We start from the raw sequence: 14,948 nt of genomic DNA on the forward strand, positions 1-14,948 counted from the left end.
TCGCGTGCCTGCACTCGGCTGGTGCGCTCAACCTACGCCTGCCCGGAGGCAGGCGCAACTTCTAAAATAAAGGTCAGGGGGGGTTTAGGTAGGGCTGGGGGGCGGGTTAGGTAGGGGAAGGTGGGGGGAGCGGAAGGAAAGTTCCCTCCGAGGTCGCTCCGATTTCGGAGCGGCCTCTGAGGGAACAGGGAAAGCCATTGGTTCTCCCCTAGGGCTCAGCGTGTGCACCCCCTTGCGCACGCTGACCTCAGATTTTATAACGTGCGCGCAGCTGCGCGCGCACGTTATAAAATCAGGAGTAGATTTGTGCGCGCTGTGTTGCACATACAAATCTACACCCGCTCTTAGGTACTAAAATCTGGCCCATTAGATGTACAAAATAAACACTGAAGAGAGACTCAAAGAATGTAGAACTTTATCTCAAAAGATTAAAAACTTAATTGAAGGCCTTATGGAAGAGCAGTGTGCACAGGACACAAGGATGGGAGCATGAATCAGAGTACAGCTTGTGGTGACTGCTGTGTAGAAAAAGCAAGGGAAGGTATGGGATCACAGAATACTCTGCTAAAAAAAAAAAAAAAAAAAAAGGTTCTGATGCTGAATATGAAGACCATGAGAGCGAGGTGAGATGGCAAACAGAGAGGGATCAAGTTCCAGATATAAATAGCCATGCGATGAAAGGCATTAAAGTGGGAAATTGAAAAAGACTCCACAAAATAAGTGGTCTGACCCGCATATAGCTCACAGCTAAGAAACTGGGTGTACCCAATGTCTTGGCTATCAGATAAAGACTGACAGGCCCAAATAGTCTTCCCATTTTCCCTCTCCGCTACAATACTGCAGAGTCTGTTTGATATCTGATTTTAGCCTCACTTCCCCACTGCTAAGGATACCCTGTATATGCCCATTCATGTAATCCATTTCCACTTTTGCCATTAGCACCTCCATTGATTTTTTTTTTTTGTTCCATGCATGCCCCTTTCTGTGAAGACATTGTTCAGAGGAAACAAAGAGCATGGAGAGGAATAAGGCCTGTAGAGATAAAATGGGATAGGAGGCGACAAAGAGAGAGGAGAGCTCAAATAGAAAGTGGGATGATGGAATATCAGAGATTACATGTGAACCTTTCTTAACTTCTATATGGCATTGTATTTCATATCCTATTACTTATAATAGTGTTATTTTTCATCAGAAAATAGTTTTAAAAATACAAATCATATCGTTGTAAAACTCTACCATTCCACACTCCTATTCAATGCTACCTAAAGTTTCATATTCAGTACTACCTAAGGTTTCATATTGTAAATTAAGTTCTACCCTGTTCCTTTGTAATTCCTTGCCATTCTATAGCCCTACTCTGTTACCAAATGTTTCTGATTGTAAATTAGTTATACTCTGGTTCTGATCTCTGTTCCATGTAAAGCCTTTTTGTTCGCTACTTTGAGTTCCTTGTAAACCGATGTGATGTTCACAACGAACGTCGGTCTATAAAAAAATGTAAATAAACAAATACAATTTCTGCTCATTTTCCTTATTCATTTTTATGGAATAGGAGCATGTAAGTTTTCCTGAGGATACTTAAATGAGCCTTGGTTGTAAGTAAAATGTGAGCAAGCAGGTTTAGAATTTTTGCCCTTAGTTTGAGCTGACATCACAGTTGGAGCATGCTCAGAGACGTTTTTCCACCCTATTCCAAATATGATGAGGTGTATTCTTCATAGAGTAGAGCACCTTTTATTGGAAAGAGGCTGGGACCGTGATGGTTCCAGATAACAGAAGTTCCCTCTTGTGTAAAAAAAAAAAAAAAAAGAACCAGAAACGCTATCTGTAAAAAATACAATTTTTAATGAGTACTATATAATAAACCACAGGTTGGCAACCTTTTAGAAGTGGTGTGCCAAGATTTAAATCCAGAGTAGGCAATTTCAGTCCTTGTCTGCCGCAAGCTGGTCGGGTTTTCAAAATGATAGAAAATCAGCCACCACAGCATGATATGCCCTACTAACCTACTTTCTACTGCGGCATTACAATTTTCTAAAGCAGAAGACTGTCGCGTGTGAGAAATTATGATACCACCACACCATACAGCGAGGGAAATGAGTTAAACCTCCGCATTGTATTTTAATCCCCCTAAGAACATTCTTTAGTTACCAACAATAGCCTAGGCAAGACTGATTTTTCTGGCACTATCAATCTCTCTCTCTCTCTCATCTCAAGCCCCTTTCCCCCATCATCCCGAACATTCGCTCGTCTCAACTCCTTCCCTTTCTCCCCATACCCCCAGCAGTGTTTCTCTCTGCCTCCCTATCCCCAGCAGGTTGTGGGAGAGCCAGTTCTTCCATTAGACAAACTAGTAGGGCACAAACATTTTTTTTTTTGGGGGGTGGGAGGGGTGGCAGTAAAAGCTCTGGAAACCTAAAGGTGTCATCTACCCACTTTTAAAATACAGCACCGCAAAAGAAAAGGGAATGGATGCGGTGAGGTTGTAGAGAGAGGAAATAGAGAGGAAGTTTGGTGGGAGAGAGAGAGGGAGAGCAGATGCCGGGCATTGCAAAAAGGGGGCAGAGATAGTGTGGTAATGCTGGTGTGCTGAGCAGCAGAGAATAAATGGGAGAAAGAGGAGGATGCTGGGGAGAAGGAGATAGGTGCTGGGCAGGGAGATAGAAAGAAGGGGGAAGGTAGGTACTGTGGGTTGGGGCTAAAGAGAGGGGGATGCAGGACATGGATGCTGAGCAGGAAGAGAGAGAGAGGGGGGATGCTCTGCCAGAGCTGCCACTGATAGACAGGTGTGTCAAGGGGGAAGGGTGCAAGACTGAATGTTCACCTAGGGTGACAGGTGAAGGCCTGGGAAAATGGAAACATTTAGATAAAAATGTGTTTTTCTGTTCCTCACCTGACCTCCCCCCCCCCCCCCCCCCCAAGCCAGAAGTAGAATACTCCAAGTTCCCTTTGGTGTTTATAATTTTGTGATTTTCTGTGCCTTTAACTATTGCTATGAGAAGAAGCGACACAGATGTAAGCATTTGCCCCTGGGCACTGGAGATCAGCGGTATTCCACTGATGAGACTTAAGGATATTAAATATATAGAGGGGAGGAGAGATGGGGGATATGACAGAGGTATTCAAATACTTCAAAGGTATCCATCAGGCATAAGAAATAACCTTTTCCAGAGGAAAGAATGCTCTATAACAAGAAGTCCTAGTATGAAGCTCTAATGAGTAGATTCAGAAGTAACATTAGGAAATATTTCTTTATGGAAAGAATGGTGGATGCACTGAATAGCCTTCAGTGGAAGTGGTAGAGGCAAAAACATTAACAGATTTCAAAAAATCATGAGATAAGCACAAATGATCCCTAGTTGTGAAGTTGTGAGAGAAAAGCCAGAGATCAACTGTGGTCTATGGTATTGCACCAGGAATGAAAATGGGCAGACTAGATGGACTTAATGGTCCTTATCTGCTGTCCTACATATATATCTATTTTTCGGGAATACATTTTTCTGAGTCCTAAATTTGGGTTAGTCAAGGCCTTATACGTCAGTCGACATTTTAAAAATAATTTCTATTTTCAAAAAGCAGAACTAATCATTCACTGTTTAATTAGGGTGTATGCTAAAGGCATAGAATACAGTATGCAATAACAATATTAAGTGACTTCTGTTGGTAAAAGGAGAAATCTTTTGTTAAACTCTTAACATGAGAGAGGTTTTGAGGTTCAGTTATTATAGATACCCAGTGGTAAAATAAAATGGCTCAAGAATAGTTCATTCAAAGCTGGGCTTTTAAATGAGGAATTGAATGCTGCTACTCACCTGCTGGGACTATCAGCTGCACAATTTCTGTCTACTCCAAGTGGCCTTGATTTTCTAGCATCCTTGCGGTTTTCCTGGGGGTTGTGCCCTCTAAGACACCAGGCTGTGCTGAGCTGACCAGGACACACTCTTATGCCAGAGAAATCATCATCATCTGGTGTCTATCTTGTGCTATGAAAACTGGACCTGTGTAAGAGGCATATCTAAAGGACGTGCTACTTAGTATGCCACTTGGGATATTGTTGTGGTCTTTTTTGGTATTCCTTTTTCTTTTTCTGCAGATACCGGTTAGAACAGGTCCTAATATCTATTGTGGTAAAGAGGAGGAAATGTTGTCAATATGTGGAGAGGTCATTATAATGCAGATTTGGTTCCTATGATAGTGAAGAAGAAAATTCTAAACATGGATATGTTATGATTCCTGCCCGCGGAGCTATTCTCCGCGAGCAGGCCTCTCCACTCACCCGAGCTGCCGCCAACACTGGAGCCATCCTGTGGCAGTCACGGCCTGGACCACCATGCTGCCAACCACCCATGCGGCCAGGAGGCTGCCGCTGCTGCCACACTCACAGCCTGGACCATCATGCCTTCACGGCAGGCCGACCCTGCCCGATGTCCTCCATCTTCACGGCTGGGAAGCCGCCGGAGCTCAGACGTCACCGGACTCCACCAACACGGCCTAGTGCCGCCGCTGCCGGCACCCATGCTGGGAACCTCTGTGGTGGGCCGCCGCCAAAGCCATCTTCATGCGGCCTGGAGGCCGCACCAATCAGCTCCTCTTGCGGCGAGGAGCCGCTGCTGAAGTTTCCTCTGGCAGCCTGGAGGCCGCTCCTGAAGCCTGCCTGCTCCTTCATGCGGCTGGGCGCCGCTGTCCAGGGTCCTGTCTCCTCTTCCAGACTTCCTTTAGGTGCCGGCGCGTGCCTCTTCTCTATCTTTAAAGGGCCGCGACAGGAAGTGCTTGCGCCCCCACCAGAAGCCAGATCCACCCAGTTTCCTGCTTCAGCCCTATAAAAGGGCCTTGCCTGCCTTCATTCAGGGCCTTCAGATCAAGTCTCACAGTCGTCTGTGTTCTCATCTTCGGTCCAGGTCCTCCGTGGTCTTCTCCTGCTTTGAAGGCTCCGTCTTCATGTTCCTGGTGTCCTTGATGTCCTGGTCCTCCGTTGTCTCGATGTTCCCAGTGTCCTGAAGCTCCTCTGTCTTGATGTTCCTGATGTCCTGGTCTTGTCCCTCATCGGAGCTCTTTGTCCGTGTCTCCAGATGTCTCTAGATGTCTTCATGTTCCTGATGTCCGATGTTCCTTCCTGATGCCTCTGTCTTCGCCTCTGCTTCCAGTTCCTTGGTTCCTTGATGTCCACTTTCCTGGCGTGCCATTGTCGTGGTCCGTGACCAGCCCACGGGCGGACTGTGTAGGCACCTCATGGTACAAAGCCATCTTCTCCTCTGCAGTGCAAGCCTCCAGAAGACTCTGCTTGAATCCTAAGTCTTGAACCTCGTGTTGTCAGCGAATCCCGTATCTTGTATCCTGAGCTTGAATCCTGTCCTGCTCTTCAGAGTCCCTTGCATCTGCGTCCGTCCATGTCTAAGACTCTTTTTGAACCTGCTCCGATTCAGCATGATCCATGACCAGCCACTGGTGGCTGTGTAGGGTGCAGGCTTCTTCGTGATCTTTGCCATGTTCCAGTCTCATCTACTTCACACCTCGTCTATAGCCTGCTTTGAGCCTAGCGTGGTCCGCGACCAGCCCCGCGGGTGGGCTGTGTAGGGCGAGCTGCATCTTAGTCTCAACCCAGCTCTTAAACCTTGCTCCTGACTCCTCATCTACAGTACCTTGCTCCTGACTCCTTGTCTACAGAACCTTTCTCCTGAGTCTTTGTCCAAGAGTCCTCACCTGAGTCTTCGTCCAGAGTCTTCCATGTCCAACGCCTCCGTCTGCCCTCATCCTCTGTCTGGCCTGCCACCTATTGCCATTACCCAGCGGCAGGTCCGAAAGGGCAAGTAGGAGTAGGGAATGTAAAACTACCTGAGCAAACTGGATGGACGACTTGTGCTCCTTCTGCCAGCATTGCTAAATCCTTGGTTGGCTTCAAGGATTTAGCAATGCAATGACTGGAAGAACTGAAGTCTCATTTGCATACTTCTCCTAGTAGCTACAGTTGGACTCTAATGATCATTTTAAGCCAGCTAGGCTTTATCTTCTATAGCCTCTGAACTGTTTCCAGGATAGAGAATGGGAAGGCTCATTTGTACACTTTCCTAGCAGAGGAATCCAGAGTATACTAGATTTGAGCTTTTACAGCTTCCAGCGGCAGATAACTAAAATGCTCATTTGCATACTTATTCCAGCAGAGGACACTAAGAACTGTCTAGACTTCAGCTTCTACAGTTCATGTACTCTTTCCAGCAGTAGAGGATCTGAAGGCTCATCTCTATACTTCTTCCAGCACTGGACTCCGGAAGACACTGTGAGCTCCATAGGCCTTAGCTTCTACAACCCCTGCACTCTTTCTAGCAGCAGAGAACTAGAAGGCTTATCTGAATATTTCTCCCAGCAGCCCCAGCAGAGGACTCTAGAGGACACTATGAGCCACCTAGGCTTCAGCTTCCACAACCTCCCCTTCCCTGTTCTTTCCAGCAGCAAAGGGCTAGAAGGTTTGTCTGTATACGTCTCCCAGGAGCACTAACAAATGAACAAAATTAAAATGCAGGCAGTCCGGAGACTTCCGGCGATGACGAGTGAGAGACGGAAGTGAGAGGGGAAAGCTCCGAGCCTCCGCTCCCCTGTATCGGTAAAATTACCTTTTAAAAACTTGCCGTTTCGCTGCCCTGCCTCTGAGATCCGCGGCTGGAAGTGCTGCCGCACAGCTGAGTGCCCGGGCGGACCCGCGGGTGATGCGGAAAGCGAGTGTCCGGGGCAAGCTTGAGCGCCGACCACACCGACCGCGTGTAGCCAAGATGGCCGCGGCAGCCCAATCGGGAGAGCCCCTGCTTGCTACAGTCTCCGAGGAGGCCCTGCAGAAGATCTCGCAGCGGGTCACGGAAGCGCTGGATGGCCGTCTCTACAAGCTGCAGACGGCGATGGAGGATATAAAATCGGCGGTGGAGGGCCACGCGAAGCGCCTGGACACCGCGGAGGGCCTTATCTCAGATCTGGGGGACCGTGTGGCTACGACGGAGCAGCGTCTGGAGGGACTGCAAGGCAGGCAGCAAGAGATCTTGGCTAAGCTAGAGGAACAGGAGGACAGGGGCCGCCGGAACAATTTGAAAATAATAGGTCTACCGGAGGCGGTGAAGGAAGGGGACCTAAAAGAAATCGTCGAGCAGTGGCTCCCACAGCAGGTAGGCCTCCAACTGCCTGGCCCTGGGATCCAATGTGAGAGGGTGCACCGCGTGGGGCCCATGCGGGATGGCCTGGGGCGCCCGAGACCTGTAATGGCCAGGATCCTTAATTGGGACCATAAGACCCGCCTTTTAAGGTCTTATCGCCAGAAGCGGGAGGTGGATTACCAGGGCCACAGACTGCTGCTATTCAATGACTTTTCAGCCGCCACGGCAGCACTGAGGAAGGAGATGGCTCCGGCCTGCACGGCGCTTTATCAGCGTGGGATTCGCTTTGCCCTACTTTACCCGGCTAAACTGCGGGTCCAGTATGAAAATAAAACCCTTTTTTTCAATTCTAAGGCGGAGGCTGCAGGATTTGTGGCGAGCCTCCCCTCTGCAGCTGGAGAGTGAGGAGCCTTGGTTGGCGGTCTGCATCATGCTTGGAATGGCCTTTTTTCTGGTCCTTTTTCTGCACCGACCTTGGTTTTTCCAGTTTTTCCAGTTTTTTTGGAACTTTGTTGTTGGTTTGTACCAGTTATGGCCCCGTGGTTCTGGTCGTGGGGTCTTAGGGCTGAGGCCTGGTGCCTTCTGTCCCGAGAGCTGTGGCCTTGCTGCAGGGGGGGGCCTCTCACCCCCTTGAGTTGTTTCCTTGGTGGACCCGGGCCAGATGTGCCGGTGCTTCGGGGCCCAACATTTCCGGATCATCTCTGCGGCACTTGTTTAGCCTCTGCTTGATGGACATCTCACATGTACCTGCTGTTGAGGGCGGGGGCACTCGGTTTGTTGTTGGGGGGATTGTAATGTTATGGGTAGCGGTAGCGGCAGAGAGGGAGCGGGGCGGGAGATGGGAGTAGGGTAGACTAAGGGGGTTCCTATGGTGCTCCACAGTTGGAGCCCTAGGGTACGCAGGGGGGAACTTATTTTGTTGGTGTGGCTGTGGGGTATGTCTGTGTGTATGAATGTTAAGGGACTGGGGTGGGAAGGGAAGGGGACTCAGGGATCTCGGTTTACCCGCATTATATTGCTGACACGAGTATGGATCGCAACTTCCCCTCAGGGCCTAGGCTGGGAGGCCGGGAGGGATTCCACCATCTGGGGCGGGGGGAGGGGGCGGCTTCGGCTCCGCCCTCCCCTGTATCATATGGATTTTAGTCCTGATATCACGTAATGGAGCCTGTCAAAATTGTTACTATGAATGTGGATGGTATCCACTCCCCAATCAAGCGGACTAAATTATTTGCCTTATTCAAACGTATGAAAACGCAGGTAGCGCTCTTACAGGAGACGCATTTGGAGGATGCGGAACACGCAAAATTAAGGAGAGATTGGGTGGGTCAAGCCTACTATTCGTCCTATAATAGACGCCAAAGGGGAGTTGCCATTCTTATTCACAAGAACTTGCCGTTTCAGCTGGAGCGTATCTGCCAGGACGAGGAGGGCCGATATGTTCTGGTGGCGGGCACTTTGTACCAACAACGTATTGTTTTTTGTGCTGTTTATGCCCCTAACGTTTACTCTCGGGGGTTTTTTGTGTCATTAACCACCCTTTTGGCCGAGTTTTCGGACTATAGTCTCGTGGTGGGCGGGGATTTTAACATCGTGGCAAACCGCCAGCTCGATTATGCACCCTCCAAGCTCACTTTACGAGGGGAGGGTAAGGAGGGGGTAAATTTGCTTTGTCACGAGCTCCACTTGTTGGACATCTGGCGCATATTGCACCCGCAAGAGCGTGATTTCACTCACTTCTCCCACCCCCATAATGTGTATTCCAGGTTGGATTATTTGCTTGTCTCTGATCAGTGCTTTGCTAAAATACAGGAGGCTCATATAGGAACTATCGCGCTATCTGATCATGCCCCCGTGACTATGGTTCTTCATTGGGGGCTCGCAGCTCGACCCCCGCACTCATGGCGCATGCGGCCTGATCTCTACTTAGACAAAGAATTTCATGGGTACTTGCAGACCTGTTGGAAGGATTACGTACTGCATAACACGACCCCGGAGGTTACCCCGTCGACTGTGTGGGAGGCGGGGAAGGTGGTCATGCGCGGGGCCATTATTGCATATGTGGCTAAGAAAAATAGGCGCTGTAACGCCGAAATTCTGAGGCTTACAGGAGCTCTTAAAGCGGCCCAAAGTGCTCACATGGGGGATCTGTCTGATGATGCTAAAGCCCAATTAGATCGGGCGCGGGAAGCTTTAAGTAGTTTGCTACATCAGCGGGCTTCTAAATCCCTACGATTTTACCGATATCAGCTGTATAAATACGGTAACCGAGCTAGTCGGCTTATGTCCCATTTGGTTCGACCACGCGGCCAGCGGGCCTCGATTGTGGGACTTAAAGATAAGAATGGGGTGCATCACACAACTCCTCAGGGGATAGCGAACCGGTTTTTAGACTATTACACGACCCTTTATGCCTCGAGGCCCATGGATAAGGAACTCGCTGATACGCTTTTTGCGGACTTCCCATGGCCAAAGTTAACTGTAGACCAGGTAGAGATGCTGAATAGCCCTATAACTTCTCAAGAAATCTATGCGGTTATCAAAAAGCTTTCACTGGGCAAGGCGGCGGGCCTCGATGGGTTGGGGTCTGAATATTATAAAATTCTGAGTTTTGGGGTGCTTGAACCTGTGCGAGCGTATTATGCCGATTTACTACACACTGGTAAAATGGCACCAGCCTCCAATCAATCTGTCATAGTCGTTCTGCCCAAACCAGGGAAAGACCCTACGGAGGTGGGCTCTTACCGCCCAATCTCGTTGCTCAATGTTGATGTTAAAATCTTGGCTTCTGTTTTGGCTGCCAGGGTGTCTCCCGTTTTGCCTAGTATCATTCATGAGGATCAAACCGGGTTTATCCAGGGTCGTCAGGGGGTGAGGAATGTGCGGCGCTTAATAGCTGCCTTGAGCTATCGGACAGAGGCTGAAGCATTAATCCTGAGCTTGGACGCGGAAAAAGCGTTTGACTCCCTTTCCTGGGAGTACCTGTTCTGGGTGTTACAAAAATATGGCTTCTCGGGGACGTACCTCCAATGGCTACAGGTGCTCTATCAACTCCCTAGCGCCTCTATTTTAATTAATGGCCTGCCCACGGAGGCTTTTCCGATCTCTCGGGGGGTGCGGCAGGGGTGTCCCCTATCACCGGTGTTATTTGTTATGGCACTTGAGCCTCTGGCCATTAGTATCCGACGTGCCAAAGATATTGGTGGTCTCAGTCTGGACGGGCATCCCCTGAAGTTAGCCCTATTTGCTGATGACCTGTTATTATTTGTGGGGAAACCGCGTACTAGTGTACCGGCTATTATTCATTTATTTGATCAGTTCCACTTGGTTGCAGGCCTTAAAATTAATTATGATAAGTCAGAGGCCTTACCCTTAAATGAGACTCTTCCTGTTACATGGGTAGGGGAGTTCCCCTTTCGATGGGCCGCCGGAAAGCTCAAGTACTTGGGGGTCATGATTCCACGGGATTTAAGGCAGCTGCACTCTTTAAATATCACTCCCTGCATTGCCAAATTTCTGGATCAGCTGGGGTTGTGGAAGATGTTACCCCTTTCCCTTTTTGGCAGGGGGGCCCTGGTCAAGATGGTGTTGATGCCCAAACTTTTATATTTTTTACACATGCTCCCTTGCTGGTTGACGGTGGCCGAGGTGCGACGCCTCCGTTCTGCCATACAAAATTTCCTGTGGCGGGGGAAACGGGCACGACTGGCGTATGCGGCTATGGAATACCCGCGAGAGTGTGGGGGGTTAAATTTACCGGATTTCCGGCTTTATAACGTGGCCTGCCAGATGAGGTTTGTGGGAGAATGGCTAACGGGGTCCTATCGTTACTGCGAAGCGGGGATGCTGGGGCGTATGTCTACCCCGGGGTCTCCGTTGAACCTTATTCAAATGGGGGTGGACCAGCGTAGGGTAGCGTCTTATCCTTCGGTTCTTTTGACCCCCTGTATTAAAGCGTGGAGATGGTTGCGGAGACAGTATAAGTTATCGGGAGGGCGCTCTCTGCTGCTCCCTTTCTTGCAAAATGTGGAGTTTCTCCCTGGGCGTGATTGCAAGCCCGTATTTAGTCACTGGGCGCAGCGGGGGGTGCTGTTTGCTTTTCATATGTATGATCCTGTTTCAGGTACGTTGCTGGACTTTGCTACGCTGACACGGACCTTCCAGTTGCCGGCTAAACATTTCTTCGCCTTTCTTCAGGCCCGCCACTACCTGACTGCCTTTGCTTGGCCGCGTCAAGTGCTTGATGCGGAAATAAGATTTGCCAATACTATTTTTGATACTGCGTATCTCCGGAACTCCATTGCCAGTTGGAAGAGACTGGGACAGAAGCTTGGTGATGCCGCTCCAGTGCGCCGTATGGCTGATCGGTGGTCAACAGTCTTGGACTTTAAGATCACGGAGCGGCAGATGTCTAGCTGGTGCCGGGACCTATATACACTGTTGCCTGATCTCAGTCTCCGGGAGCTTCAATTTAAGCTTCTTCATTCTCTTTATTACGATGACGTCCGGCGATTCCGGATGAAGTTGGCTGCCTCACCTACCTGTGTTAAGTGTGGCACTGCTGATGGTACTCTGGTGCACCGCCTGATCTCCTGCCCGTCGTTGCAGTCCTTCTGGCAGGCAGTGCTGGAGGTGGTGGGGAAATGCATCGGTGTTACCCTGCGACTCAGTGCCAGGATGTTACTTTCCTGTATATCTCCTCGACACTTACCTGGCAGTCGTGCTAAGGCCCGTTTTGAGAGGGTCGCTGTCTTGATGGCGTGTCGCTCTATTCTGGCTGGCTGGACGGAGCCGTTGCTTGCGCCACCCCTGGCCGCCTGGTTTGGGAGAATGGCCTCCCTGGCACAATTGGAACGACTGGATTACCTGGCCGGCAAGAGGCAACCGGACTCCTTATATTGTGTTTGTTGGGACATTTGCTTTGCTACTTTTCCTAAATCGTTGCAGGAGGAACTGTGTCGCAATGGGTATACTCTCAATTGGTCCTCTAAAGTGAAGGGGCAAGGGAGGGGGGGAAGTAAGGTGTGAATGCTGGATGGATGTGTGAGGTTTGGGGTGGGGCGCTCGGGGTTAGGGAGGGGGGGACCTACGGGGGGGGGGGGGGAAAGAAAAATTGGGATGAGCAGTGACTTGAGTTTTTGTTGGTTTTTTCCATGTTTGCATTGTTGTACCCATGTCACTATGTATTGTGTTTTTTCGGTGTTGTATGCTGTTCTTGCTGGTTGTCTCTGCCACCCCGGTAAATAAAAATTATTTTGGAAAAAAAAATGCAGGCAGTCCAACAGTGATAAGGGGGACTATCCAGTCTTTTGCACTGAGCTCCACATGTATGATTATCTACCAGTTGGTGAAAGGTTGTATGTGTGCACTTGGTGCAAAGAACTCCTAACCCTCCTCAGAGAACAAGTCTGATATTTGGAGGTTAGAGTGTCCAAGGCTTGTATTGGGGGGGGCAGGCTATGCTGGGGCTGGGGGGGGGGGGAGCCTCATCCTGAGTGAGCAAGCTGTGTTGGGGTTAAGGGGAAGGGATTGGCTTCTGGGGACTGGTTGTGCTGAGGCTGGAGGAAGTGTAGGCTGTGCTGAGGGTTAAGGGCAGGCTATACTGGAGCTGGGACTGGAGGGGGAAAGGCAGGCTGCTGGGGCTAGGCAGGCTGTGCTGGAACTGGAGAGGGGAGGGCAATAAATAGGAGCCTTTGGGGAATTGCCATGGGTGGCTGTGCCACGGCTGGGACTGAGGTGGAGGGAGGCAGGCTATGCTGTTACTGAGGCTGCAGGATAGTGGCAGGCTGTGATGGTGCTGAGTAGGCTCTCCTGGGGCTCGAAGCAGGAGGGCAAGCTGTACTTGGGCTGGGGGGAGAGGGCAATTCATAGGGGCCTCTGGGGAATTTCCACATAGGTCAACTAGTTTTAAGTACATTTATTTGATTTAGTGCAAGATCTTCTGCCAGAGATGCTGTTTATTACTGAAATCCGGCTAGCTGATGAGAGAGGAACTTTTCCTCACTATTGTCCCTAGCACTTCCTTATTAGCACACCACCTCATTTAAATACAGAATCGTGTGCCCAGGAGAGGTACCTGGGTGTGCGTCAGGAGAACGGGTGCTCAACACGGAGCGCCCGCTCTCCCGCATTTTTTACTGTATCGGCCTGATTGTGATGTCATAGAGCATCTTGAAAGCTGCCCTTCCTTTGGATGATATAAAGCATTGCTTAATGCAGACAGAGAAACAGGGAAACTAGGCATTAATTGTTCACATATGCTTGTTATAAGAAAATGTAATTACTTAAAAAGTTTGCAAGAAATAAATTGGCCTTGTACATATTAAATAGTGTAAGCTAGATACAAATTAATGCAGTTGTACTGTAGAATTGCCAAATAATTTTTTGACCCTTGGCTACAGTGAAATGTGACACCTTGAGGATATTTAAATGATTCAATATATATATTATATATGTTTTCTTTCAGAAATATCGACAGTATATGTCAGGACTTTTGGCTCCTCCGTATGGCGTTATGGAAACTGGCTCTAATAATGACAGTAAGTGGAATATATATTCTATATACATTTTTAAATTTCCAACCAGTATTTTAAAATATATTTGCAAGTTGTGAAACTGTTTAATTTTTGTAAATTAATAAAAATTTGTGAAAAGTTTTTAATAAATCTTTTAGTATTGTAGAAAACTGAAAATTCAAATGCTTAATACACAAAAAGTACAGCAAAGGCTAGAACAGGGGTGTCAGCTCGTTTCAGTGACGGGACAGGTTTGATATAAATGTTACTTGAAGCGAGCTGTAAATAACATAAATTGTCAAAATGCATAACCATTATATCAGTGAAACAGAAACCACTTTAAGTTTAACTCTACCACTACTAAATATTCTGATTGAAAGAATATGCTCATGATAAAGAACTATATTAGTATGGTTACAGTGTCTACCTTATTTGCTGCTGTCGTTGCTACCTGGTGCCTTGCATCTTGTAGTTTAGACCACTGTACGAAAGTCTGGAGCAAGTGACTGGGTTATAACAACCTAGAGTGCTCAGTCAGGTATATCCATAAGTTGTGAATTAAATCTTGACTTATACAGAAAATTTATTCGCAAGCATACTTTGTCCCAAACATGGACAGAATGTTTTAAGCAAAAGAATGTAAACTGGTATAATTTGGTTCCATATACTGATAAAATGTTGCAATATCAACACTGGAAAGCTTATTCTTCAAAACCAAATTGCAGCTTAATGATTTCTGATTGAAGCATCGCTGAAACTTCATGCACATTGACAGAAAATGGGTTACAGAAACCTGTAAACTCTTTCTCAAGGTTTTGCAGTTTGAAAAACATACTTGGAATTCATTTTTTAACTTGGAAATTTTGTTGCCGTACTATTTTGTGAAACCATCACCAAGAGAATTAGCTGTGTTTTCCAGAAATGTTAAAGTCAGAGTGTGCTAGATTATTCTCAGGAAGTTGCTTTTCATAAAGGTGATTTTAGTGTAGCTGCCATCTTGATCAGATCATGGTCATGAGGACATAGGAGGATGACCACAGATCATACAAGGCTCCATCACCCCCTGGGGTTCCTGGGGAGAATGTTCAGTCCCTCTCTGGGGGCTCTTCTGCACATCAAAGAGATAAAAAAAAAATAAACCCCACTCTTCACACCTGTGCTGTTGTTGAAAGCAAAGTCTCTATTGAAGCTGTTGGCAGGAACACAAGTCTACAAATAGTACACTACTAGACAGTGCACCGCTGCAACACAAAGTCCAAAAGGGTAGCATCAATCCAAATTCAGTCTTTCTCTCTTC

At 48.1% G+C, this 14,948-nt stretch overlaps 1 protein-coding gene across 1 annotated transcript in view; it reads left to right on the forward strand.

Moving 5' to 3' along the window:
- The window catches only part of RAPGEF4 (Rap guanine nucleotide exchange factor 4), a 464,996-nt gene that overhangs the window by 221,225 nt on the left and 228,823 nt on the right, over positions 1-14,948 (forward strand). Inside the window, exon 6 of the mRNA XM_029605798.1 lies at positions 13,603-13,675. Within this exon, the coding sequence (XP_029461658.1) occupies positions 13,603-13,675 (73 nt within the window). The remainder of the gene's footprint in view (positions 1-13,602; positions 13,676-14,948) is intronic.

This window comes from Rhinatrema bivittatum, chromosome 6 (genome assembly GCF_901001135.1).
Source record: "Rhinatrema bivittatum chromosome 6, aRhiBiv1.1, whole genome shotgun sequence".
NCBI classification, from domain to species: Eukaryota; Metazoa; Chordata; class Amphibia; order Gymnophiona; family Rhinatrematidae; genus Rhinatrema; species Rhinatrema bivittatum.